This window comes from Cetorhinus maximus, chromosome 17, assembly GCF_964194155.1.
Source record: "Cetorhinus maximus chromosome 17, sCetMax3.hap1.1, whole genome shotgun sequence".
Lineage (NCBI taxonomy): Eukaryota > Metazoa > Chordata > Chondrichthyes > Lamniformes > Cetorhinidae > Cetorhinus > Cetorhinus maximus.
The window spans coordinates 19,268,244-19,296,009 of record NC_135895.1 but is presented as its reverse complement, the minus strand read 5'-3'; the positions used below and the strand labels follow the sequence as shown (position 1 = coordinate 19,296,009).

The 27,766-nt window shown below is 44.7% G+C and overlaps 1 protein-coding gene across 1 annotated transcript; it reads right to left on the bottom strand.

The window, feature by feature from the left end:
• Positions 1–424: 424 nt before the first annotated feature.
• On the bottom strand, positions 425–21,763 carry LOC144692728 (retinol dehydrogenase 8). The gene is made up of 6 exons (XM_078561811.1): positions 21,612–21,763; positions 20,532–20,693; positions 5,128–5,307; positions 4,852–4,945; positions 2,651–2,834; positions 425–1,400 (listed from the first exon to the last, which is right to left on the bottom strand). The coding sequence occupies exons 1-6, from the start codon at positions 21,706–21,708 to the stop codon at positions 1,161–1,163; spliced, it is 957 nt and encodes a 318-aa protein (XP_078417937.1). The 5' UTR covers positions 21,709–21,763; the 3' UTR covers positions 425–1,160.
• Positions 21,764–27,766: the final 6,003 nt, after the last annotated feature.

Here is a 27,766-nt window from a genome sequence, read left to right as displayed (position 1 = left end):
ATCTGAGGCCCACCTGTTGCTCCTTAACTGAAAATTGGAGCATGAGCCCACCATTAGGCTTCTCCCCCAGCAGTATGGTGAGGCCAGAGGCCCAAAGTCCCAAGCTACCCGGACCTCACTATGTGAGCACAGGTTGCTAACGCCGTGTGGGTGAGGAACCCAAGAATGGACACTTCTGAATTTACCCTCTCCCACCATCCGCCCCCCCCCCCCCCCACCTCCATGTGTTTTGTTACTTGTTTGCATACTTGTTAAGAGCTGTGTTGTATGTTATAGAGTCATTACCCCACAGAAGGAGGCTGTTTGGCTGTTGGATCCTGGTCACCAGTTGGTTGGGACTTGTGGATCCGGGTTACACGCTTGTTTTGGGATGGCCGAGTTGGTACAATAGACAGAGTTGACCAGCAGACAGTTCTTAGGTGGAACACATTCTGTTTATTTATAAAGGTACTCAGCAGTTACACTTGTGTGCTTTCAACTCAAACCCTGTTTCCATACTTCTCCTTCCTAACTCAGACTATTGACTACAGAGATAGCCTGCACTATTCCTCTACTGGTTACATAAGATCATGTGATCTTCCTTTATAATATACTTCTTCAAGGTATACTACACATTACATAAAATGGTAATTACCACATTTGCCCATCGAATCAATGTCGCTTCCTGCAGAGCAATCCAATCAGTCCCATTTCACCACTCTATCCCGCAGCCCTGTAAGCTTATTTCCCTCAAGTGTCCATCCAATTTCCTTTTTGAAATCATTCATCGTCTCTATTTCCGCCATCATAGGCAGCAAGTTCCAGGCCATTATCACTCTGCTTAAAAGGTTCTTCCTCGGATTCCCCTTGCATCTCTTGCTCAAAACTTTAAATCTGTGCCCCCTATTCCTTGTACCATCAGCTAATGGCTTTTCTTTCTCTACCTTATCTAAACCTGTCAGAATCTTCTACACCTCTATCAAATCTCACCTCAATCTCCTTTGTTCCAAGGAGAACAACTCCAGCTTCTCCAACCAATTCTCGATAAGATGCTCCCAGGGTATGAGAGATATTCAAGAAAATTATAACACGAAGCTCAGCTAAGAAATAACAGTTACTGCTTTCGTTTTCTAGCTATTTCATAGTGATTTCTAGCTATTCCATAGTTAGGGCAGATAAGACTACTCCTGACTGGTTGGCCTTCCTAAATTAAAACTCTTTTTGCTTCTCCACCTCAACATTTTAATAAAATTGAGGCTGGCATGGAAGACTTTGTCATGTTGGAAGACCAATTTGTAGAAGGTGTCGATGGGGAGGTCCCCATTTGGATCGGCATACTTCAGAGTCGTCATGGGGGTGTAAAGGCTGTTTGTCTGATGACGAAATGGTGGATTGTCTAAGCTAATGATCTTTATGGTGTGCTGTTCAATAAAAGAAAAGAGAAAAGCTTTCAAAACTGCAGTTGCAAAATGAGCTAGAAGTTGTACAAATTAACTTTACCTACAGTTTTTTTTCCAAATTATGCACTTCCACCCACAGTCTCCCTGCCTCCTACACCAGGCCTGATTATTGCACCCAGGCAGAAATGCACCAAAGTGAGCCCCACGCCTGAGTAGCAGCAGGCTGGCTCAATTTTAATGGTGACTGAGCAGGATTTGCCCGTCGGTTAAAATCGTGCTGCTTGGTGGCAGCCTTTGGGAACCAGAGGGGGGACTGTGATCTCTGATGGGAGTAAGGTCAGTGGACAGGCAGGAGAAATCCAATGGTGGAGATAGCGGGAGGCAGCTATGGGAGGTCCAAGATTTTCTTCAGCGCCATGGAGAGGAACTCCTGCTGTTCCAGGCCCTCAGCAATACATGAGAAATCATTTATTTTACTGGGTCTCTTCCGGCTCTGTTCTCGGTAGGCTTGGCCTGCACTGCTGCCCCCGGTCAGGCCTCAGGCTAAAATTGGAGATCTGGTCCCAATGATATCATTGGACCTTGATCTGCATAAAGAGAAGCTTTGCGGGGATGGGGGCAGGGGGGGTGGGGTGGTGGGTTCTCTTTGTCAGCTGCAATTTAGAACTGCAATTGGGCAGTTTGAACAGGAGAGGAGTGGGTAAGTGGTTCTGTTTTAACTGCTCCCTTGCCTGGTTTCTGCCAGGCAAGTGCAGGGGAGGGGCAATTAAAATTACAGCCAAAGAACTTCGATTATTGTTCCAAAACCTTGCAGGAATGTTTGGGTTAAACAACTGCTGCTTTCAGTTATCACTGGGAACACCGCAGCTTTCAAGTTCCCAAACACACAGCATCCTCATTTGGAACTATATCGTTGTTCCTTCAGTATCACTGATTTAAAATCCCGGAACTCCCTCTCTCCCTCCCTAACACCACTATGGGTGTACCTGCACCACACGGACTGGAGTGGTTCAAGGAGGCAGCTCACCACCACCTCCTCAAGAGCAATCAGGGATGGCCTTGCCCTTGAATCAATGACTAAAAAATGGGGGGTGGGGGACACACGCTAATACTTTATGAAAGTTAAGGACGCATGTTAAACTTTAGTTTAAAATTTTAAAAGAGGAAAACAATGAACCCATTCCTTCCGAGCATGGTTCCATCCATCTGATTTAGCTTTTTATTGATTTACAGTGTAAGCCTCGATGAGATCTTTGTTTGATTCTTAGTACCTCAGCCACTTCATCTGCACTTTGTCCCAGGCTGACGAATATCTCCTTGTAGTTGCGCAAGTAAATGTTTGTAAACATGTCTCTTGTCTCCTCGTCTGCTGCTGACAAGTCTACTTTCAATCCTTCTTCATAAACCTTTTTTTCAAAATCTGTGACCACTGGGCCAGGTTCAATCAGAGTGATTCTGTCAGATTAAAATGAGAGGTTACTGATGGATGCCTTTGCATTGGTGCCTCTTGGATGGACAGCAGGGGCTTTCCTGGGCCGAGGACTTATTTTTCTTTCATCATTTTACCGTAGTTAACTTTTGGCACTCTTGAAACTATAAGATGAAAACTGTACAGACAGATCAGCTTACTCTTCTAAATCAAACTCTGAATAAAGATTTTGATATTAACCTGTATTCTCTACATGGAACAGTTCATAGAGTCATAACTTAACATTTTAAGGTTAAAAACAACCCCTTAATAAAAATAGTGCAAAAACGTAAAACACACTGCTGCAAATGGTTTTGCACCCTCAATAGGAAAAGTATGTCAGAACAATTTAGATCTCTTTCTGCTGACAATGCCTGATTAAATTCAGTTGTCATCATCCTCATCTCTCAGACAACAGGAAGTGTGTTGAAGCCCTACCATGGACTAGAATACATAACCTAGGCTGACGCTTCAGTGCTGTACTGAAGGAGTGTGGCAATCAGAGGTGCTGAGACATTAAGCCAAGGCCCCATCTGGCTGCCCAGATAGGCATAAGACAAAGAAGAGCAAGCGGGTTCTCCCACTGTACTAGCTAATGTTGCTCCTTTGATGAATACCACCAAAACCAGATTCACTTGTCATTCATTAATTCCTGTTCCGAAATTAGCTATGTGCAAATCAGATGCTGTATTTGCCTATATAACCACAGCGACTGCATTCAAATACGATTTGCATCAACTTTCAACTTGCCACAGGGAATCAAAATGCTGGCGTTCCGGATCTGCAGCCCATCGTAGAACCCAATGGAAATGAAAATTAGGCATTTTTAGTATAACGAGTGGTCAGTCTGGATACCAATTATTTGTTTGTCCAGCTGAAATTTCATCCCACCATTTGCAAAGCAATTTGGGAAGTTTTGAGAATGTGACAAGGCACAAAATGAATGAAAGTTATTGTTTATTTTTAATAAATCAATATGTTACTCTGTAACTGCTGACAATCCAAATCCCTACAGTGTTCTGCAATGAGAGCAAGGGCACATAGACTTTCTATCAACATGATTCCACTCTGTTGGCTCCCATCTCTAAGTTTCTTCCCAGCAGTTGAATTGGGGGAATAAATCAGTGTACAAATCACTGTAAGGGCAAAGGGTCTGCAGGCCTGAGCCCTTACCCTGAAATGTTATCATGCAATGTTCCAGATGGGGCATTCCATAGAGGACCCTATCATCTGCAGGGAGTATGCGCTTGGATGTTTTCCGTCAATGACCCTCACAATTGGCCATTCGGGCAACAATTTTTGTTCCACCTACCCTCCTCTTGCGAGCACTCAAGATGTGTCTGTTCTGATATGCACTTACACTGGCAAAGTGTGATATAAAGATTTTCATAGATGATATGTTTATACAACTGACAGATAAAATAGCACCATAATCATTGCCAACATAATGTTCATGATAGGAATTATAAAATATAAGTTTTGACTGTATTAATCGCTGAATATTTACACCTTTGTTTTAGTCTTTCATGGGTTGGGAAGGCCAACATTTGTTGCCCATCCCTAATTGCCCTTGCACTGAATGGCCTAATCAAAGGGCAGATAAGAGTCAACCACATTGCGGTGGGTCTAGAATCACATGTAGGTCAGACCAGGTAAGGACAGCAGATTTCCTTCCCTAAAGGACATTAGTGAACCAGCTGGGTTTTTGCAACAATCACTATCATGGTCACCATTACTGAGTCTAGATTTCAATTCCAGATTTATTAATTGAATTTAAATTCCACCAGATGCCATGGTAGGATATGCATTAGCCTGGGCCTTGGGATTACTAGTCCGATGACATTATCACAACACCACTGTCTCCCCAGATATGATGCAATAATTTGGATATATTTCACCATTGACCATTTAAAGTAGTTTCAGATAAATAAAAATGCAACAAGAACTGGACAAGAATTAACTCAATAGCTATCTCTTCCCAAAGTTAGCAAAATTGTTACCTACTTCAATTTGAATTTTATTGCTTGAATTGCTAAACTTTCACAAAATCCTTCCACCGCAAATTTTGATGCAGCATAGATGTCATTGAACAAAATACCTGAAAATGAAAGGAATAGCCAAATAATTGGAATTTCATTTGAAAAAAATAACACCTTGTGATGCAAGAAAGAGAAATTGATCCACAGATTAAATCAAATAGAATGTGAACGTTGCAAGCATTTTAATTACACTGATCTCCTCAATGACGGCATAGCATGAAGATTTTACTGTAAACCTTACCCTGAATTCCCATCACACTACTAATCACCACAATGTGACCCTTCTTCCTCTTCTTCATGTCTGGCAGGGTTTCTTTAAGGAGTCTAACAAGTCCAAAGAAGTTGGTATCCATGACATTCTTCATCTCCTCCAAGCTTTGGCATTCAATGGGTCCAATCATCCCCATTCCAGCATTGCTGACTGGAAAAGATAACACTCACAGATTTACACAATTACACACTTCTCCCATTTTTCATTTTTAACTTTGCAAAACTATTAAGTTTATAAAATTATGTCACTATCTGTATGCAGATATGTTTACAAAGCCTAAATCTCCTTTCAGAACCAAGACCAGCTGGGCGATGGGGGGAGGTTCTTCGACATAGTAACTCTCTAATCCTCCTTCACTGAGCTTTGTCTTTTCAATAACATGGTAATACTATGAGGTAAACAAACTAATTCTTGAGGGACAATATACTCTGACATCATGCGGTCAGTTTTTCTATCCCTTCTCCAAAACTACTTTACTAATTTACTAATTAAAGTCACATTTAGATTGTTCATTTTTAATTCAACCAATAAATAGTAGCATTTTTCTTGCATATGTCTGTATATTTTGTTGGCAACTTTCTCTCCTTTGCTTCCTTTGTCAGCTGTGGCTCAGTTGGTAGCATGTGTGCTTCTGAGTCTGAAGGTTGTGAGTTCAAGCCCCACTCCAGGCGCTGGGCACAAAATCTAGGCTGTCACTTTCAGCTGGATTTTTATGAGGCACCACGATCCTGGCCTCTCCGGTTAAAATGTCGGTGGCGTGGGAGAAGTCAGCCCACGATCCTGATGGCAGCCCCACAGCAATTTAGAATCATAGAAGGTTTATGGCACAGGAAGAGGTCACTCGGCCTATCGTATCTCAAAACGAGCCACCCCCAGCCTAATCCCACTTTCCAGCATTTGGCCTGTAGCTCTGCAGGTTACGGCACTTGAGGTGCACATCCAGACACCTTTTAAATGAGTTGAGGGTTTCTGCCTCTACTACCCTTTCCGGCAGTGAGTTCCAGACCCTCTGGGTGAAAAAGAAGTTCCTCAGCTCCCCTCTAATCTTTCTACCAATCACTTTAAATCTATGCCCCCTAGTCACTAACCTCTCTGCTAAAGTAAATAGGCCCTTCCCATCCATTCTATCCAGGGCCCTCACAACTCGGTACACCTCAGTCAAACCTTCCCTTAGCCTCAACAAGAAGAGAATTACCTGGAAAAACTCAGCAGGTCTGGCAGCATCGGCGGAGAAGAAAAGAGTTGACGTTTCGAGTCCTCGAAACGTCAACTCTTTTCTTCTCCGCCGATGCTGCCAGACCTGCTGAGTTTTTCCAGGTAATTCTCTACTTGTTTTGGATTTCCAGCATCCGCAGTTTTTTGTTTTTTTCTTCCCTTAGCCTCCTCTGTTCTAATTTATCGCTGAGAACAGTATTAATTACTTTAAGACGAGACTTCTGCCCCCTTTATGGGTGGAAGTCCTGCCTTGGAGAGCTGCTGGCCAATCGGATGGCCAGGGCAGGAGCGGTGGCCAGGGCTGGGAGCGCCTGTAAAATTTCATACAAGTTAAGGGTGGGCGGGTATGTGAGGTGGGAAGTTCAGCCCCTGGATTTTACATGCCCCCCACTTCCCTTCAAACCTGCTGGCAGGGGAGGGGTGGGGTGGGGGTGGGTATGTAAATCCAACCTTTCCAGTGCAGTACTGATGGAACACTGCACTATTGAAGGTACTGTCTTTTAGATGAGAAGTTAAACTGAGGCCCCATCTGCCCTCTAACATGGATATAAAAGCACTATCCAAAGAAGAGCAGGGGAATTCTCCTTGGGGTCTTGGCCAATGTTTATCCCTTAACCAGGTTCACAGATGCCGCTTATTTAGTCATTATCGCATTGTGGTTTGTGGGGCTTGGCGGTGCACAAATTGGCTGCAGCATTTCCTACATTACAATAGCAAGTGTGCTTCAAAAGTACTTCAATTGGCTATAAAGCTCTTTGGGATGTCCTGAGGTTCTGAATTTCTTTATTTCTTTCTCTTCTGAAGATGCTCACTGGTGCAGGGAATCTTCCAGCTCCTCACTGCACTGACCATTTCCCGTGTGCGAATCTAGATAATGAATGGCAGCAGGCCCACTCACGTTCGCAGCCAATGCCTGCATACTCACTGACAGCAGGGCTGGCTAGGAATAGGAGCCCTGAATGTTTTTTCTCCTCCTCCCTAACTTAGAGAATTGGAGTTGTGCCACCTGACCTCACCTCAGTCAGCACAGGTGAATGAGCAAAACCTCCTGGACTGCATGTTTCATTACTACACCTGGTGGCGGCATTTACCCACTTGGCCATCAAGGCAGCTCATCCAGCCAGTGCTGAGAGAGGGTATACCTGATTTTCAACCAGGGTCTGGGATTTGGGTTGGACCCCTGTTCTACTGGATTCTCACCCTCTTTAAACTGCACCTTTGAAATCCCGTGAGGGGTGTGGGTTCCTATGCCAAGGAGGAATGTTGAGATGAAGGCGAGAGTTATCTTGAGTCCCTTTTCTGAAATAAGGTTATCAATCCTTGGAGGAACCTATTATCTTCTCCAGTGCCCCCCTCCCACCCATGGCTCCAGTGGGAGCTGAAGATAGAGCATAAAGCCCATTGTTTTTCAGCTCAGATGGAACTTCAGGTGAGTTCATTCCAAGCAGCATGGATTAGTGATTAGGATTAACAGGCACGCACATTTATTTTAAGGTTAGTATTAAGATTAGTATGAATAGTAGGCCAGATTTAATTTTAGCAGTAGAATTACAGTTTTGATTGATTTCCTCTCCCCTGTGTTCTCCTCCTATCCTCCCTTCATCTCTCCTTCCATGTAACCTCCACCGCATATTTCTTTAAGCTTACCATTTTACATGGCCTTGCTACTCTCATCGTATCAATGCATATAGGGCCATTTCTGATCATTTCCTTGTACTCTCTCCACCCACAGCCCCCTTCCCTCTCCCAATGCTGTTATAATTCACTGCTCATTCACTGAGTGAAGGAGGAATCTGGAGCCAGTCTTTCCTCAACATAGGTTTATTCACAAAACCCAGTGAACACAGGCACAGACTCTCTTTTCCTCCCACACCCAGGTGGAAACTGGTTCTTACATATACTTAAGGATAATGCCCTAACCTTTCCCCAATTATTAACAGCTGCTCTCACTACAATTAGAGCATGCACTTCATTGTGATAGGATTGCAACATTAATAAATCCTACATCCTTCTGTGTCTGGCCCTGGGAAAAACTCTCTCCCAATTCACTTACAATTTACTACACTGCCAAAACCCCTTTGGCTCTCCACCCACCATGACATTTCTGCAGCTGCCAATCTGCTCAACACACTCTCACTTCTACCTTCAATATTCCCAATGAAAATTGCTACTATCTCCCACCTTGGATGTTTCTCCTGGTACAGCTTTCATCTTTGCTCTCTTAAGTCCAAAGAAGGCAGGCTTGAACAGATATGGCCTGGTTTAGCCATTCATCGCCAAATCTGTCTGGACCACATAAAACATTATTAGGCCCTGCCCTTGCCTGTCAAAACAGCTGACTATCCCGGGATCCTCCCAGAACGCAAAGATCATCTTCAGCTTCTTTTGTCTGCTGAAAACCATCTTCTTAAACACATCTCCTTTGATTCCTCCACACTCAACTCAAACAATGAATACAAAGAGCTCATGGATTTATTTGTCACTAAGATTGGCTCCCTCCAATCAGCTGCCTTTGCCTTGTACCTCCTTCCTACTTGCCCACTGGGCCAAACTTCATCTAAGGATTCCCCCCTCTCTTAACCCTGAATTTGCATCTTTCACTAGTTTCTCTCCTATTTCCTCTCCTATTCCCTCCAAGCTCATTTTGTCCATGAGACCCACCTCCTGCTCCCACTAAACTGTTGACCACCCAACATCCCATCCTGGCTCCCATGTTGGCTGACATCTTTAACGGTTCTCTCCCCTCATATATTGTCCATCTCTCCTTCAAACCTGTCTTCATCACCCTCTCCTCAAAATCCCAGTTTTTGACCCCCTTCACCCTTGCAAACCACCGTCCCATCTCCAACTTCCCTTTCCTCTCCAAAGTCCTTGAACATGTTGTCAATTTCCAAGCGCATGCCCATCTTTCCCAGAACGCCATGATTGGATTCTTCTAATCAGGTTTCCCAAACCAGCTCTTATCAAAATCACAGGTGACATTCCTTGTGACTGTGACAAAGGTAAACTTTCCCTCCTCATTCTTCTCAATCTGTCTGCAGCCTTTGACACTATTGACCACATCATCCTCTTCCAAAGCCTCCCCACTGTCATCCAGCTGGGTGGGACTGTTCTCACCTGGTTCCATTCCTATCTATCTCATCATAGTCAGAGAGTAACCTGCAATGGCTTCTCCCTACCATTAACCCTGATGTCTCCCAATAACCTACTCCTGGCTGCCTTGTATTTTGTCTACATGTTGCCTATCAGCGATATCCTGAAGCACGTTGTCAGTTTCCACATGTACGCTGATATCACCTCGCTCTGCCTTATCACCACATCTCTCGACTCCTTCACTATCTAAATTGTCAGATTTCTTCCCTAACATTAATTACTGGGTAAGCAGAAATTTTCTCCAGTTAAATTTTGGAAGAACAAAGTTATTGGGCGGAATTTTACGGCCCCGTCGCAACAGGGGCGGGGCCATAAAATGTGGCGAGCCGTTCAAAAGTCCAATGACTTTGGCAAGAGTGGAAGATCCCACCCATTGTTTTGTCTCCCTGTCACAAACACCATCCACTAGGCAGCCTCGGACCATATATCTGTGCTCTTACTAAGACCCACCTGTTTCCACCAGTGCAGCATCACCTGGCTCTGCCCCTGCCTCAGCTCAACAGCTGCAGAAATCCTCATCCATGCCTTTATTACTTTTAGACTTGACTTTTTAAAATTCGTTAATGGGATGTGGGCGTCACTGGCTAGGCCAGCATTTATTGACCATCCCTAATTGCCCTTGTTCACAGGGCAGTTAAGAATCAACCACATTGTTGTTGTGGTTGGTGTGGGTCTGGAGTCACATGTAGGCCAGGCCAGGTAAGGTTGGCAGATTTCCTTCCCTAAAGGAGAGGACATTAGGGAACCCATTTGAATTGACGCCTAAAGTAAATATTGAATATTAGTCTCACCGGTTTAAAATACCAAGGAATTGGTTTCCTGTTTTAAATCTCAACTCCCTTCCATTTCCTGCTGATAGTCAAACCCTCCGCCTTTACATTACCATTCCTACTTTGACTTTTAACCGCTGTTCTTTTTATATGGGTTTTTAACAACAATTGACAATGGTTTCATGGTCATCATCAGACTTTTAATTCCATATTTGCATTGAATTTAAATTTCACCATGTGTCGTGGTCCCTCAGAGCATTACCTTGGGCCTCTGGAATACCAGTCCAGTGACAATGCCACTGTGCCACTGCCTCCCCAAACATTTCAACACATTTCTGGCCAGCCTCTCATGCTCTACCGTCAGTAAGCTCATCCAAAACTCTGCCGCCCATGTTCCAACTCGTATCAAGTCCTGTTCACCCATCACCCTGTGCCTGTTTATCCATACTGGATCCCAGAGAAGATGCTGCAATTTTAACATTCTCAGGCTTTTGTTCCTCCCTAGCTCTGTAATCTCCTCCAATCCTTCAAGGTTTCTGCTCCTCTAATTCTGGCCTCTTGAGTGTACCTGATTTTAACCATTGATGGCTGTGCCTTCAGCTATCTAGGCCCTAGGCTCGGGAATATGCTCCCTGTCTGCCTGGCTAAAGCTCTTTTCTCCTTGAAGGAAATTCTTAAAACCCGACACATTTGGTCCCTAATGTCTCCTTATGTACTGGTGACCATTTTTTTTTTTGCTAATGCTCCTGCGATGTTTTACTACGTTAAAGATGTTATGTAAATGCAAGTTGTTGTTATTGTTGTTAGGATCAGCTGGAATGAATTCGCAAATGATATTTCTTTAAAATGTTCGGTTGTCATCACTGTATTGAATGGGTGCTGAAGTTTCCCTGGTACTGAAAGTACTTTTCTGCACCTTGTAATCTAAGCTACCCAAAATAACTATATCAATAAGATTGTTTTATGACTGAATCAATGGTTAAAACTCACACAGCTTTTGACATCCATCTGCAAACGCTGGCTTCGTTTCCACCAGGCTTCTCTCTCCTTTAATAAAATCCTCACATTTTTCTTAAATAATCACAGAATTTCCACCTAATTCTAAATTTGCCAATTTACTTAAAGGAGCTTTATTACTGAAGTTACTAACAAGTATTTTGTCCGCTCTGTGGATTTGCAATTAAGATACCAATTTTAAAACCAATATCTTAATTTCGTGACTATGTTATACTAGAATGTTTGTACTGAGTTTATATCTGCAGTGTTATGTAATTAGAGCACTTGAACCTTAATCCACTTTGGATACATCATATCTACTGGAACATCTACAGAATACCAAGGCTAAAAGTATTAGATTATGACGATAGTTAGGATAGATTAGGCTTGTACTCCCTTGAGGATAGATTCATCGGGGACCTAGTTGAGATGTTTAAGATGATTAAAGGATTTAACAAGGTTGAAGAGGGTGGTTCAGTTTACTTAGGGAGTCTGGGTTGCTGTGGCAACGTGCACTTTTACATGCATGTTGTAGTCTGGAGCTACGGATAATGATAGTAGAGGCTCCAATTTTCTTTCTATCACATGGCTGACCATGCAGGACTCTCACCCACTCTTACTGCCCGGCATTGGCAAATGTGGGTAGGATTTGCAGATTGATACTCGACCTGTTTGGCTGCATCATGAACACATCTTCTCTGGCCATTGAGTCCCGGAGAAGGACTTGAACCCAGAGCTTCTAACTTAGAGGCAGGGATGCTAACCCACTGTGCCTACAAGACCTCCTGGTAGGGCTGATAGAGTGAAATTATATCGACTGGTGGCAGGGGATGAGGGGAGGGGGATGCAGAGGTGGTGGTGGGTGGATCTCCAGAACAAGGTAACGCAATCTTATAATTAGAGCCAGGTCATTGAGAAATGAAAGCACTTCTTCCTACAAAGGATAGTGGAGGTCTGGAAGTCTCATGCTCCAAAAAGCTATTGAGGCTGGATCAATTGAAAATTTTAAAATTGAACTTGATTAACTTTTGTAGGAGTACTGAGGGCTAGGGAAGCAAGGCCAGCAACTGGTGTTGAGAACAGTAGCATTGTGGTAATGTTACTGGACTAATGGTCGAGAGTCATGATTTCAAATCCCACCATCACAGCAGCTGGTGGAATTTAAAAATAATTAATTAGTTAATCTGGAATTAAAAGCTAATCAACAATGGTGACCATGAAACTACCAGATTGTTGTAAAACCCATCTAGTTCACTGACACCCTTTAGGGAATGAATTCTGCCACCCTTACCTGGTCTGGCTTACAAGTGCCTCTAGACTCACAGCAATGTGGTTGACTCTCAACTACCTTCTGAATAAGAATAAGAATAAAACCTCATGGCATTGACCTAGGCACCGCATACAACATGTCCAGCCAACTCTGCTAATTCCTCCTCATTAACATCTGGGGATGTCTCAAAATGTGGAGAGCTGTCCCACAGACTAGTCAAGCAACAGCCTGACATAGTCATCGTCACAGAATCATACCTTATAGCCAATGTCCCAAACTCCAGTATCACCATTCTTGTCTCACCAGGACAGACCAACCAGAGGGGGCGGCATAGTGGCTATACAGTCAGGAGGGGGTGGCCCTGGGAGTCCTCAACATTGACTCCAGATCCCATGAAGTCTCATAGCATCAGGTCAGTCACAGGCAAAGAAACCTCCTACTAATTGCCACCTACTGCCCTCCCTCAGCTGATCAATCAGTAGTCCTCTGTGTTGAGAACACCACTTGGAAGAATCACTGAGAATAACAAGCACACAGAAGGGGCAGGATTTAACAGGCCTGATGCAGGTCTTGCCAACCCATGGAGTACCCCCAACAGTTCTACGGGGAAGGCCCAATGGAATTAACTGGTCACCATCGGGCCTTTCCTGGGATTGAAGACCCCAGGAGGTGGAAATCCTGCCCACCAAGAGCTGTCAGCCAATCAGAGGCTGGCAGATCCTCATTGTCATCAGATACACCAGGAGCAGTGATAGCTGCAGGTAATGCACCCATCGGAGGCCCAGGATGAATGAAGGAACCCAGGACAAAGGTGAGTGAATGTGGGATGGGATTTGTGGGGCGGGAGACTGAAAGGGGGTTGGATGCAAAGGCAGGGGAGTGGGCTTTCAAAAGCACCCCCCTCCCAATGCCGGGTTCCGCGATTGGACACTGAGTGCCTGACAAGAGAACCACCCTCCCTAGGAGACCGCTGGCAAATCTGATGGGGACGCATGGGAGAGCAGTGCAGCTCTCATTTAATCCCTGAGCCAGAACTAAATTGCAGTGGGTTTAAGGATAAATGGTGCCAATTAACTCGTTAGCTGCCAGCGGGCAGGTTTCCCACACCATCCCTTCCTGCCCCAACTTAATTGGGAATAGTTTTACTGATGCTGAGTATCCAATGCAGGTACTCCCACACTCCCACCCAATTCATTCCCCCCACCCCCAACCCCAACCCCAACCCCCCCACAACCCACTATCATGCCACCCTGGCAGCTTCAATTAAATTCCTCCCAATGTACTTTGGTTGGAACTTCAATGTCTATCACCAATAGTGTCTCTTTAACACCACTACTGCTAGCCAATCCTAACTTGACAGAGGTGTGGGACCCAGGTAATAATATTAAACAGAAGTACCAAAGTGCACAGAATACTGGATGTGATAGATAGCACTAAAGGAGAGAATAGTAAGTTAATAGGTTAGGCCAGAGTAAAGGAGAAAGTAAGTGCCAAATTCAGGGTTACTGTGCTTGTTGGTGAATGCATGGAGTGTAGTAAATAATACTGATGAGTTACAGGCGCAGAATGTTATGCTGAAATATAACAGGGACCTGGCTTAAAGGAGGGCAGGAATGGGTGTTAAATATCCCTGGGCACAGGGTATTCAGGGAAAATAGGAAAGGAAGAAAAAAAGGAAAGCATTGCAGTGCTGGAGATAAAGGATGTCCCAGATGGATCAAGGACAGAATCTATTTAGCCAGAGCTAAGGAACAAAAAGGGGCTACCGTCAAAGAAGAGACGATTTGGGTGACTCCCATCCCACAAATCCCATCCCACCTTCACTGTTAAGGTATATTCCCTCAAAAGGAAAAGGTAGGGTGAACAAATCCAGAGCTCCCTGGATGACAAAGGAGATAAAAATTAAGTTAAAGAAGAAAAAGCATATTTATGACAGGCTTCAAGTAGAAAATACAATTGAAAACCTATCAGAATACAGAAGGTGCAGAGAAGAAGTGAAGAAGCAAATAAGAGGAGCAAACAGGGAGTATGGAAAGAGACTGGTAGCTAGCATAAATGAGAATCTCAAAGTCTTCTATCTGCATATAAATAATGTAAGGGTGGTAAAAGGAGGGGTAGGGTCAATTAGGGACCAAAGGATGAGTTACACTTGGGGTAGAGGGCATAGCTGAGGTGTTAAATTAATATTTTGCATCTGTTTTTACCAAGGAAGAAGATGCTACCCAGGCTATGGTGATGAGGTAAACCAGACAATAGATGAGTTTAAAATTGAAAAGGAGGAGGTATTGGATATTATCCGTACTTAGCGCAGAATTTTCTGCATGTTGGGTGGGCTGGCCCGACCCAATTTCCGGTGGGCGCGGAGCTGATCCCCGCTGGAGAAGCGGGCCGCACCGCCATTTTACGTGGGTGGGTCAATTAAGGCCCGCCCAGCGGGAAGCGCTATGCGTTCCCTGTGCGAGCGGGGGGGATTCCCCAAAAGCTCATGCGTACGAAAGAGCGCACATCTCCCTGAGGCAAAATGCAGCCTCAGGAGATCGTTTCCACTATGAAAAAGATTAAAAATAAAAAAAAAATTCCCTAACATGTCCCCCTCATGTGACAATGTCACATGAGATGGGACATGTTCATAATTTACACTATAGCATTATTAAACTTTTTAAAACCCTGCATGAAACCTCAACCCGCCGCTGGATGAGGTTTCATGTTTTCTCTAGTTGCTGTCTGGGCTCCTGGCCTGCCCGCCAACCTTATGGTTAGAAGGGCAGGTCCTTTAATTGTTTAAATGATCCTGTCAATGGCCTCAATTGGCCATTGACAGGTTGGCGGGCCCATAGCTGATTTTTCTGCGCCCCAGCCTTCCTGAAAATTTAAATGGGGCGGGACAACGTCGGGGGTGTTCCACCCGATGTCATTCCGCGTCATTTTATGCGTTGGCGAATGGGCCCCGCCCCCTGCTTGCCGTCGGCAAAATTCTGCCCTTAGAGTTGAAAAGGCACCGGGACCAGATGAAATGCATCCAAGGATTCTGAGGGAAGTGAGAGTGGAAATTGCAGAGGCAATGGTCATAATTTTTCAGTCTTCCCCAGACTAAAGGGTGGTCCTGGAGGAGAATTGAAAATGTTAACCTTGTTCAAAAAAGGGTGTAAATATAAGCCCAGCAACTGCAGGCCAGTCAGTTTAACTTCGGTGGTGGGGAAATTCTGGAAACAATAATTTGGGACAAAATTAATAGTCACATGGACAAAAGCAGCTGAATTAAAGAAAGTCAGTATGTATTTCTTAAGGGAAAATCATGTTTAACTAACATGCTGGAAGTTTTTGAAGAGGTAACAGAGAGAGCTGATGAGGGCTATGCTGTTGATGTGATGTACATGGACTTCAAAAAAAGGCGTTTGTCACAGTGTCATACACCAGACCTGTGAGCAAAGTTATGGCTCATGGAATAAAAGGGACAGTAGCAACATGGATACGGAATTGGCCGAGTGACAGGAATCAGAGAGTAGTAGTTAGTGGGTATTTTTCGTGCTGGAGGAAGGTTTGTAGTGGAGTTACCCAGTGCTCAGTGTTGGGACCCTTGCTTTTCCTGATAAATATTAATGACCTTGGTGTGCACAATTTCAAAGTTTGCGGATGATTCAAAACTTGGAAGCATTGTGAACTGTCAGGAGGATAGTGTAGAGTTTCAAAGGGGCATAGACAGGTTGGCACAATGGGCAAACAGGTGGCACATGAAGTTCAATGCAGAGAAACATGAAGTGATTCATTTTGTAAGGAAGAACATGGAGAGACAACATAAAATAAAGTATATAGGCGCATAATTTATTGAAGGTGGCAGAACAGGTTGAGAGAGCAGATAATAAAGCATACAGTATCCTGAGCTTTATTAATAGGGGCATAGAGTTCAAGAGCAAGGAGGATAAGTTGAATTTGTATAAGTCGCTCGTTCATCCTCAGCTAGAGTATTGCATCCAGTTCTGTGCACCACGCTTTAGGAAGGATGTGAAGGCATTAGAGAAGGTGCAGAAAAGATTCATGAGAATGGTTCCAGAGATGAAGAACTTCAATTATGAAGATAGATTGGAGAAGTTAGGACTGTTTTCCTTAGAGAAAAGAAGGTTGAGAGGAGATTTGATAGAGGTATGCAAAATCATGAGGGGTCTGGACAGAGTGGATAGGGAAAACCTGTCCCACTCGTGAAAGGGTCCAGAATGAGAGGGCACAGATTTAAAGTAATTAGTAAATGAAGCAAAAGTGATATAAGGAGAAACTTTTTTACGCAGCAAGTGGTTAGGATTTGGAATGCATTGTCTAGGAGTGTGGTGGAGGCAAGTTCAATTGAAGCATTCAAAAAGGAATTAGACGATTACCTCAAAAGGAAGAATGTGCAGGGTTACGGGGAGAAGGTGGGGGAATAGCACTAGGTGAGTTGCTCATTCCAAGAGTCAGTGCAGTCACAATGGACCAAATGGCCTCCTTCTGCACTGTAACAATTTTGTGATTCTGTGACATTGTTGTCTTACTGGGCCTATGGTAGGTGGCGAGAGAACCAACAGAGGATAGACCTATTTGATCATGTCCTCTCCAATCTATCTGTTGCAAATGCATCTGCCTATCACAACATTGATAGAAATGACCAATGCACAGTCCTTAAGGGGATGAAGTCTTATGCAAAAAGCTTGACACCATCCAAGACAAAGCAGCCCGCTTGATTGGCAACCCATCCACTAACATTGACTCCTACCACCACCAACACACAGTGGCAGCAGAATGTACCATCTACAAGATGCACTGCAGGAACTCAACAAGGTTCCTTAGACAGCACCTTCCAAATACATGACGGCTGCATTTAGAAGGATAAGGGCAGCAGATACATGGGAACACCACCACCCGGAAGTTCCCCTCCAAGCCACTCACCATCCTGATTTGGAAATATATCGGTGTTCCTTCACTGTCACTGGGTCAAAATCCTGGGAACTTCTAACAGCACTGAGGGTGTACCGACACCACATGGACTGCAGTGGTTCAAGAAGGTAGCTCACCACTACCTTCTCAAAGGCAACTGGGATGGGCAATAAATGCTGGCCCAGCCAATGACGCCCACATCCCATGAATGAATAAGAAGAAAGAACACCCTCCATGTTGTGTGAAACCACCACAGTTAAGTGAGATAGATACAGTACAGATCTAGCAGCTCAAAATTAGGCAACCATGAGACGTGGGCATCAGCAGCAGATTGTATATCATCTCAAGGCAGAGATAGATAGATTCTTGATGAGGTTGAAAGGATATCGGGGGTGGGCGGGAGGTTACAGTCAGATCAACCGTGATCTTATTGAATGTGGAGCAGGCTCGAAGGGTCAAGTGGCCTACTCATGCTCCTAACTCATATGTTTGTTTGTACAGCAGTCTGTAATTACATGGCCTGCATATCTCTCACTCTACAATTACCTTCAAGCTGGGGGACCAACCCTGGTTCAATGGAAAGAGAAGAAGAGCAAGGCAGGACTAACCAGGTGTACCCAAAATGAGGTGCCAACCTGATGAAGCTACAACACTGGATTGCATGCATTGTACAAACAAAAGTAAGCAATCCCACAACCCACTGATCAGATCAAGACTGTGCCATACGCATATTGGGACAATTAAACAACTAATGGGAGGACCAAACATCCTCACCCTCAAAGGTGGGGGAACCCAGCATGTTAGTGCATAAGACAAAGCTGAAGCATTCACAACCATCATCAGCCAGAAGTGCTGAGTGGATGATCCATCTCAGCCTCCTCCCAAAGACCCCAAAAATGTGGATGCCAGTCTTCAAACAATTTGATTCACTTCATGTGATAGGAAGAAACGGCTGAGCAAACTGAACATTCAGGAATGGACCCTGACGATATCTTGACTGTTATTCTGAAGACTTGTGCTCCAGAACTAGCCATGGCCCTAACCGAGCCATTCCAGTACAGCTACAACACTGGCATCTACCCAACACTATGGACAATTGCCCCAGTACGACCTGTCCACAAAAAGCAGGACAAATCCAATCTGGTTAATTACTGTCCACTCAATCTATTCTCATTCATCAGCAACATGGTGGAAGGTGTCATCGACAGTGCTATCAAGAGACACTCACCAGTAACCTGCTCACCGATGCTCAGTTTGAGTTCCTGAGTTTATTATACTCTTGGTCCAAACATGGACAAACGAGCTGAATTCCAGAAGTGAGGTGAGATTTACTGCCCTTGGCATCAAGGCAGCACTTGACTGAGTGTGGCAACAAGGAGCTTCATAAAATTGAAGTCAATGGACTTCAGAGGGAAAACTCTGCATTAGTTGGAATCAAATCTAGCACAAAGGAAGTTGGTTGTGGTGATTGGAGGCCAATCATCTCAGCCCCAGGACCTCACTGCAAGAATTCCTCAGGGTTGTGTCCTAGTCCCAACCATCTTCTGCTGCTTCATCAATTACAGTGTTCATTCCATTCAGAGTACCTCAAATACTGAAGACCTGAACAGAATTCAGGCTTGGGCTGAAAAGCAGCAAGTAACATTCCTACTACTCAGGTGCCAGGAATGACCATCCCCAACAAGGAGAGTCCAATCATCTCTCCTTCACATTCCATCAACAAATCCTCCACCATAGACATCCTGGGGAGGTCACCATTGGCAAGTAACTTACCTCCAGATTCCCTAGAGACTGTCCACCATCCGCAAGATATAAATCAGGAGTGTGATGGAATACTTTCCACTTGCTCGGATGAGTGCAGCTCCAACAACACTCACAAAGTTTACACCATCCAAGACAAAGCAGCCTATTTGATTGGCATCCTTTCCACCACCTTAAACACTCACCCCTCACCACCAGCAAACACTGATGCGGTATGCACTAACTACTAGATACACTTCAGCAACTCACCAAGACTCCTTCAACAGTACCTCCCAAAGCTGTGGTCATTACTGTCTAGAAGAACAAGGGAAGCAGATGCAAGGGAACACCACCACCTGCAAGTTCCCCTCCAAACCCACACACCATCCTGACTGAAACGATATCGCTGTTCCTTCCATGCTGCTGAGCTAAAATTGTGAAAACCCATCCCAACAAAAGTGTGGGGGTATTTTCACCAAACCGACTGCAGAGTTTAGAGGGTGGCTCACCACTATCTTCTCAAAGGCAATTAAGGATGGGCAATAAACACCCACATCCCATGAATTAGTAAAAAAAATCGCTTCATGGCCGTTCCCTACTCTATCTCTGCACCATCCCCACCCCTATCTCCCACTTTGCACCTTTCCCTTTCCTGACTCTTCCTTTTGCACTCTTCTCTCCATTCCAACAGTTCAGTGACTTTAACCATTTTAGTGTTATACTCTGCCATTCCACTAAACCTCTGTATCTTGCAACTTCCTTTGCAACTCCAAAAGCCAACTCCTCAGTCATATCTTCAATCAATTCTCTAGTTGCTTTCTGACTACTGCTTCCTCCATTTCTTCTATGAAGTGACTAAACATTTACAAGCTGTTGTCTTTTTTTTCACCTACCAGTCTTTCTGTCTCCCCATCTATCCTCATTCTCTATGTCTGTCTGGTAACTTGAATGAAATGTGTAGAATAACATAGAATCGACAGCACCAACAAGAATTTTCAGTCCAACTGGCCTATGTTGATGGTTACCCTCCAACAGTTTCCTCCCAACTTTAGCGAACCAGTCAACATAATCTTCTATTCTTTTCTCCTTCATGTATTATCTAGCTTCCCCTTAAATGCATCTATGTTACTCACCTTAACTCATTGTGGTAGCAAGTTAAATGCTCTGTGAGATAAGAAGTTTCTCCTGAATTGTTAACTGAGTTTATTAGTGACTATCTTATATTTAAAACCCCTGGTTATGGACTCCCCCAAAAGCGGAAATGTCTTCTCCACATCTAGTGTAACAAATTCCTTCAAAATCATTTTAATGCTGGATTTTCTTACTGAGTATATCGATTTTCCTGTTGGGAATACTGTTAATACATTCCTGGATTGATTTTTCACAACAAACGTCCAGTGCTTTAATCTCCAGTGTTTTGCCCAGTGCGTTGCTGGCTGCATCTATGAGATCCCCTTTCTTATCCAGATTCCGCATGGTGGCATAGACTACAAAGGAAATTGTAAACAGACAATATGCTCAGAAATACAAATAGCAGATATAGGTCACAGCTTCCTCATTAGACAAAGTTCCAAGAAGCTCAATTACCAAAACATTTCCAGCACATTTGGTGTTTTTCACATTGAGAGACATAGCTTCTTGGAAAGACCGTTTTGTCTTAGAAATACAACCAATTTCTTGTAATGATTCCCCTGACTTAGTTTGCAGATTGAAGTGACTGTCTCAGTTCACATTCAGGCCAGCGTATCTATGTAAATTGGTTAGAGATTTGCATTCCTTCTGTGTATTATTCTCTTAAAATACCGCATACAATGTAAATCAGCTTCAATGACAACACTCTTGTATTGTTATTCATTTAGTATTTTAACTTAGTGGGTATGAATATAGATTCATAAATGCAACAGAGACAGTCACAATACTTAAGTTCAGATGCTTCAGAGTTTCCACCTCATAGTGGAATCTCTTCCTCCTTCCTCACTCAATTCCTGTTCAGCTTCAACTCCCAGTTCTTCCCTCGATTTTGGTTCCTTTCCCTCACCATTCTTGTTCTTCATTTTAACCCAGTTTCTCTTTGTCTCCTCTATATTTCTGCCCTTATCCCTCCTCTCCCTCCTATTCTTGTTCACGTTTTTCCCTTAATACCCTCTGAATCTATCCCACTTGCAAGTCCTTCTCCTCTTCCTTTCACCACCTTAACTCCACTCCTGACCATTCTACCCTACTCTTCCGGCTACTCTTGTCTCTGTTGCTCTCTGCGCTATGCTGCGTGTCCCAAAACCTGCCCTTTCTAAACCTGCTCCGGTCAACGTTTTGAAGTTGTCTTGTTTCCCTTCTTCTCCCTGCCTTTCCGTCCATGTCCTTGTCAGAGTCTCATCGAAGGACAAACCTTTCTGTTTGAAACTCACCCATGAATCTTTTCTTATCATCCTTAGCCAGTTTAGAGGCTATGGCCAAGCCAATTCCAGAGGAGCAGCCTGTGATCAATACAGTTTTTTGAGCCATTCTGAGAGCTGTGTTTCCTGTGTAAGAGAAGAAAAATGATCGGGCTTTGATCTGGCCGAGCGTCCATTTATCTACAGCTTACCTGACGCAGTACGCACTGCAGTTGACATCTCTAGGATCAGAGGGATAATCTCTGTTAAACAGATGGCCAGCACAGGAAAGCTTTGACAGCCTAAGCATGTGACAAAATATCACAGGCAATCATGAGCGTGGTAGATCAAAATTCTTTGATAACACAACGTGCATATTCAAGTCAAAGTGCTGCAGATGCGGGAAATTTGAAAGTAAAACAGAAAATGCTGGAAATCCTCAGCACTTCAGGAATATCTGTGGAGAGAGAAAAAGAGCTAACGTTTCAGTTTGGTCTTCTTTCATCATTTGTCCTGGATTTTAACTTCCCCGACCCACTGGAAGCAGGGGGTTGGGGGGACACGCAGATCAGTAGATCTGGGGAACCCGGAAGCCAGAGTTTTAGCTCCATGGTATGCATGTGATGTTACCAGCCAGCTCTCTGCACGGAAGCCAGTTTGAGTGACAGACTTGGCTTCCAGTCGGACAGGGAGCTATCCAGAGGTGACCACAGGATCAGGTAAACCTGCATTGTAGTTGAGAAGAGTATTGATGGGGTGGTGGGGGGAGCAATCCCAAGATCGATTCCATTTGGAATGTCCAATCCTGGGATGAGGGGATTGACCCTGGGGCCTTAAAGTGTCCAATCCAGGGATCTGGGGGAGGGGACAAGAGGCTGTGGGTGGGAGTGGGAAATCGGAGACCTGAGGAAGGGGTGTTGAAAGTTCCATTTTTTATTGCCTTTTTAGCGGGCGTATACACTGAGTGGCTTGCTAGGCCATTTCAGAGGGCCTGGAGTCACAAGTAGGCCAGACCAGGTGAGGATGGCTGATTTCCTTCCCGAAAGGGCATTCGTGAATTGGATTTGTTTTTACAACAAAGGTTTCATGGTCAACTTTTAATTCCAGATTTTTATTGGAAGTATGGTTAGATTCTCTCTTGTTGAAGATGGTCATTGCCTGGCACTTGTGTGGCGCGAATGTTTCTTCCAGGTCCCCTAAGCATTACCCTATTATTACTGAATTACTAGTCCAGTGATAATACCACTACGCCATTGCCTCCCACACCCCATAAATGAATAAAAAATAAGGTCAGAGCTTGTGCAGTGGGAGGTACCAGACGGGTCCTGTGGAAAGTCAAAGGCCTGGCAAGAGGAAATAGTGGACTGGGGGGAGGGGGATTTTTAAAAATTCATTTATGGGATGTGGGCTTGGCTGGCTGGGCCAGCATTTATTGCCCATCCCTAATTGCCCTTGAGAAGGTGGTGGTGAGCTGCCTTCTTGAACCGCTGCAATCCCAGTGGTGTAGGTACACCTACAGTGCTGTTAGGGAGGGAGTTCCAGGATTTTGACCCAGTGATATATTTCCAAGTCAGGATGGTTAGTGACTTGGAGGGGAACTTCTGGGTGGTGATGTTCCCATCTATCTACTGCCCTTGTCCTTCCAGATGGTTTGAAAGTCTAAAAAGCCTTGGTGAGTTTCTGCAGTGCATCTTGTAGATGGTACACACTGCTGCTACTGTGCGTCAGTGGTGGAGGGAGTGAATGTTTGTCGATGTGTGCCAATCAAGTGTGCTGCTTTATCCTGGATGCTGTCAAACTTCTTGAGTGTTGTTGGAGCTGCACTCACCTAGGCAAGTGGAGAGTGTTCCATCACATTCCTGACTTGTGCCTTGAAGATGGTGTACAGGCTTTGGGGAGTCAGGAGGTGAGTCACTCGCCACTAGCCTCTGACCTGCTCTTGTAGCAACAGTACTTATATGGCTAGTCCAGTTAAGTTTCTGGTCAAAGGTAATCCCCACGATGTTGATATTGGAGGATTCAGCAATGGCAAAGCCATCGAATGTCAAGGGATGATGGTTAGATTCTCTCTTATTGAAGATGATCATTGTCTGGCACCTGTGTGGTGCAAATGTTACTTGCCACTTGTCAGCCCAAACCTGGATATTGTCCAGGTCTTGCTGCATTTGGACATGAACTGCTTCAGTATCTGAGGAGTCATGAATGGTGCTGAACATTGTGCAATCATCAGCAAACATCCCCACTTCTGACCTTATGATGGAAGTAAGGTCATTGATGAAGCAGCTGAAGACGGTTGGGCCGAGGATACTACCCTGAGGATCTGAGGCCAGATGGGGGACTGTGGGGGTGGGGGGGGGGGGGGGGGTGCGGTGCAGCGATTCAGAATGTGCGTTCGATCATAGCAGGTGGCCCAGGCAGGTGTGAAGGATTCAGCAGGGAGATAGAAAGGAACTTATCTTCTGCTACAAACAGGCCTTGCCTGTTTAGCTGCCATGTTTCTGTGTCTTGGGAAACTTGCATCCCTGCAGTTAAATTCAAACGGGACTCGCAGACTCATTATAATTGTGACGAACTCCGATACTTACTTTCATTGGCAGTGGGAGATCAGGAGTGCAGGGGTCAGGAACTACAGTTCCCAGCGGGCCTCAGGCCTCCTGCGCATACGCCAGCTGGGAGGTGGCTGCGCATACACAGTTCATTGATTTTATGCATGTGCCAGCCAGAAAAGGGCCACATATGCACGGTTAGCCTTTCTCACATTCTTTAGGCTGGGAACCAGCCCTGCACACATGCACAGTAGGAAAAGAAGAAAAGAAGTGAAACAGTGTGAGAATGGCAGTCAGGCAGCCTGAAGAGGAGCACCATTCAAGACGAGGTGTCCCAGGGAGCAGGACATGTGGAGGGGGGACAGGGAAAAGGTTCCAAACAAAGAGAAAGTTCTTCAAATGTGGAGATTGGAAACCCTTGTGAGAATGACAGGGTTTCAGTGAGACCAGTTGGCTCATGGTGTGACAAGCCTCTGGGTGGGTTATTGAGAAATCCACAGAATCTGCTTTGGTCGCATCTGTCATTTACTTGAGTGTGGTATGTCTGACCACAGTTCAATAGATGGTTCACATGTACAGCATACTTACCCTGAATGTTAAAAGTATAAGGTAGATATGGTAAATTGTTTTATCTTTCCGAATTTGTCTGTCTCCATAAAGGTATAGCTGGGGGGAAGGAAGAGAGTGAATATTTGACTCAGTTTCTTGTATTTGATTGAGATTTTCCAACCTTTTTGTCAGGTGTAATATGGTTCATTTTTCTTGTCTAATAAATATTTTATTCTTCTTGTTGAAAGTTCATCAGCAGACTCCTGTGAATTTGTTCAGTAACTTGTCTCCACGGTTTCGAAAAAAAAAGTTAGGATCTATCAAGCCAAGTTTCATGCTGGGATCTGACTTGTCCAACATTAACATCAGCTGGGATCATAAAAATAATATTTAAAGAGCCAACACACCTCCTTGAAACAGATTGGCCGTCTGGCTTTGTGGATACCTCAGGAGATTGGAAGGCTAAGGAAGTAAACCCTGGCAAAAAATCTGGAGTGGAGCCCAAAGGTGGACTGATGTCTAAATATGTCATCTTTCCAGCAACTCCTGCAACCAAGCTGGTGCCAAAAGTAGTGCTTTGCATTCCTTTGGACTCAACCGAGGAGGTCCAGAGGGGGCTGTGATGTTTGGGCAGCCCAAGGTCTCCATAAATCTTGCCCAGGTTTTCGTGCTGAAGAGGATACTCCAGCTTTGCTGCAGAGCGTTAACACTACAGCAATTATGAATGATAAGCCCAACTCGACTGGCGTAGACAATGGGTGCTATGGGGGCTGATGAGGGAGGGGCCATCGCGTCCCACTGGTCGGCCACCGCTCACATCATGTCGGGCAGCACCCTGACTAGTCAGGTGCTAACCCGCCACTGTCCATCTGCCTCATTGCGTGCTTGGAGCTTAGAGGCTTTGCTTAAGAAGTGGACCAAATCCAACACACCAGGCAAATAAAACAAACAAAAAGATGCCAAGAGCAGGTCACTGAAAGAAACACATTGTACATTCATCTGGCAGGGGAAGAGTTTAGAGAATGCTGTGTGAGCAAGGTGTAGGCTTCGCTGTAAGGAACTCACCACCTTAGATGAAACGACACACCCCCCACAACAAATGGTTCAGACTATGTTCTCTCCATCTGTCTCGCAATAAACAGTGCCATTTAACCTTATAAGTATCTGAGCTCCAACCCTGTTCTCCACTACAGAGGCGAAAGACAAATTCTAAGAGGAGCTTGAGAGTGTTATCAGCATAATCCCTAAGTTAGAACATCTCTACCTACTGGGGGATGTTAATGCAAGAGTGGGCCTGGACTATGAGACATCGCTCTCCCCCATCATGGCATGGGAAAGATAAATGAAAATTGACACAAGCTAATTGAGCTTTGCTGCTGCCAGGCGCTTTGTGTAACTAAAACTTTCTTTCAGAACAAACCATGCCACAAGGTATCCTAGAGGCATCTAAGGTCAGGGTAGTGGCACCAGCTGGATCTGATCATCACAACACGTGACTCTCTAAACAGCATTGTCAACACACACAGCTACCACAGCGCTGACTGTGATACAGATCACTCCTTGATGTGCACCAGGGTCAGGATGCAACCCTTGAAGTTTCTCCGTTCAAAGCAGAAATGTTGTCCTTGTATCAACGCCAGCCATACTACCCACTCAGATAAAAACCAACAGTTCCTTAACTTGATTGAACAGGCACTCTCCAGCGTTCCCACACAGAGTACTGAAGCAAATTGGAACATACTTTGAGACACCATTTACAAAATCGCATACTCAAGAATAAAACAAAAGAAGGAAAACATTGTCTAGCTCAAGGCTAACATCACTGCAATGCAACCTGTCATTGAAGTCAAGTGGTCTACTTTCATTAATTACAAGAGAGAGCTGGAAAAGACTCTAAATGCACTAAGAGCTGCTCGAAGCAAAGTCCACCAGACCTCTAGGCAGTGTGCCAATGAGTACTGGCTACAACTTTGCCAGAAAATCCAGATGTCTTTTGACACAGAGAATGCTAGAGGCATATCTGATGGGATCAAAAATGGCCCATCAGCAAAGAAAATGGCTCCATTGAAAACAAAGGCAGGGAAGGTCATCAACTGCAATAAACAGTTGGGCAGATGCACGGAACTCTACCTTGAGTTGTACTTGAGCAGATCACTGTCACCGGGGAAGATCTAGACATCATAGAAAGCCTGCCTGTCATAGAGGAGCTGGATATTGAACCCACAGTGGAGGAGCTTAGCAAAGCTTTTGACACACTTGCCATTGGCAAAGCTCCAGGTGCTGATGCTATACGGCCTGAACTCATTAAGCATGGGAAACCGGAACTCCTGGAGCATCTGCACAAACTCCTCTGTCTCTGCTGGAGACAGAGGGCAGGAGGCAGGATACGCGTGATACAAAGACTGTGATTTATGTATGAGAGCAAGTCCAACCGCAGCGATTGCAGCAACTGTCAAGAATCCTCTGTGCTGAGCGTTGTGAGAAACGTTTTTGCCCATTTCCCCCTTGTCAGGCTGCAGGTCCTGGCTGAACATATCCACCCCGAATCCTAGTGTGGTTTCATAACTAGGAAATTTACAATTGCCATGATCTTCTCAATCCAGCACCTGGAAGAGAAACGCTGTGAAGAAAGATTCACTGTAAAGGGAAGTATATATTGTCTCACCGAGGCATGTGAGCATAGGCGGCCTATTTAAGCTGTTTGAAGAAACTTGGCTGCCTGCTGAAGCTGCTCAGCGCGACCTCCTCTTTTCGTGAGGTTTTGTTGGGTAAGGTCAGCTATGATGGAGCAACATCAGAACCGCTTGAGAGCCACAGTGGGGTCAAACAGGGCTGCGTTCTGGTGCCGACACTCTTTTTCATTTTCTTCTCTTTGCTGCTGTCACATGTCTTCAGTTCTTCTGGAACTCCCTCCCTAACAGCGCTGTAGGTGTAACTAAACCACATGGACAATAGAAATTCAAGAAGGCAGCTCACCACCATCTTCCTAAGGGCAATTAGGGATGGGCAACGAATGCTGGCATAGTCAGTGATGCCCACATCCTGTGAAAGAGTTTTAAAAATCTACAGCATGTGTGTTCTTACATAGCAGAA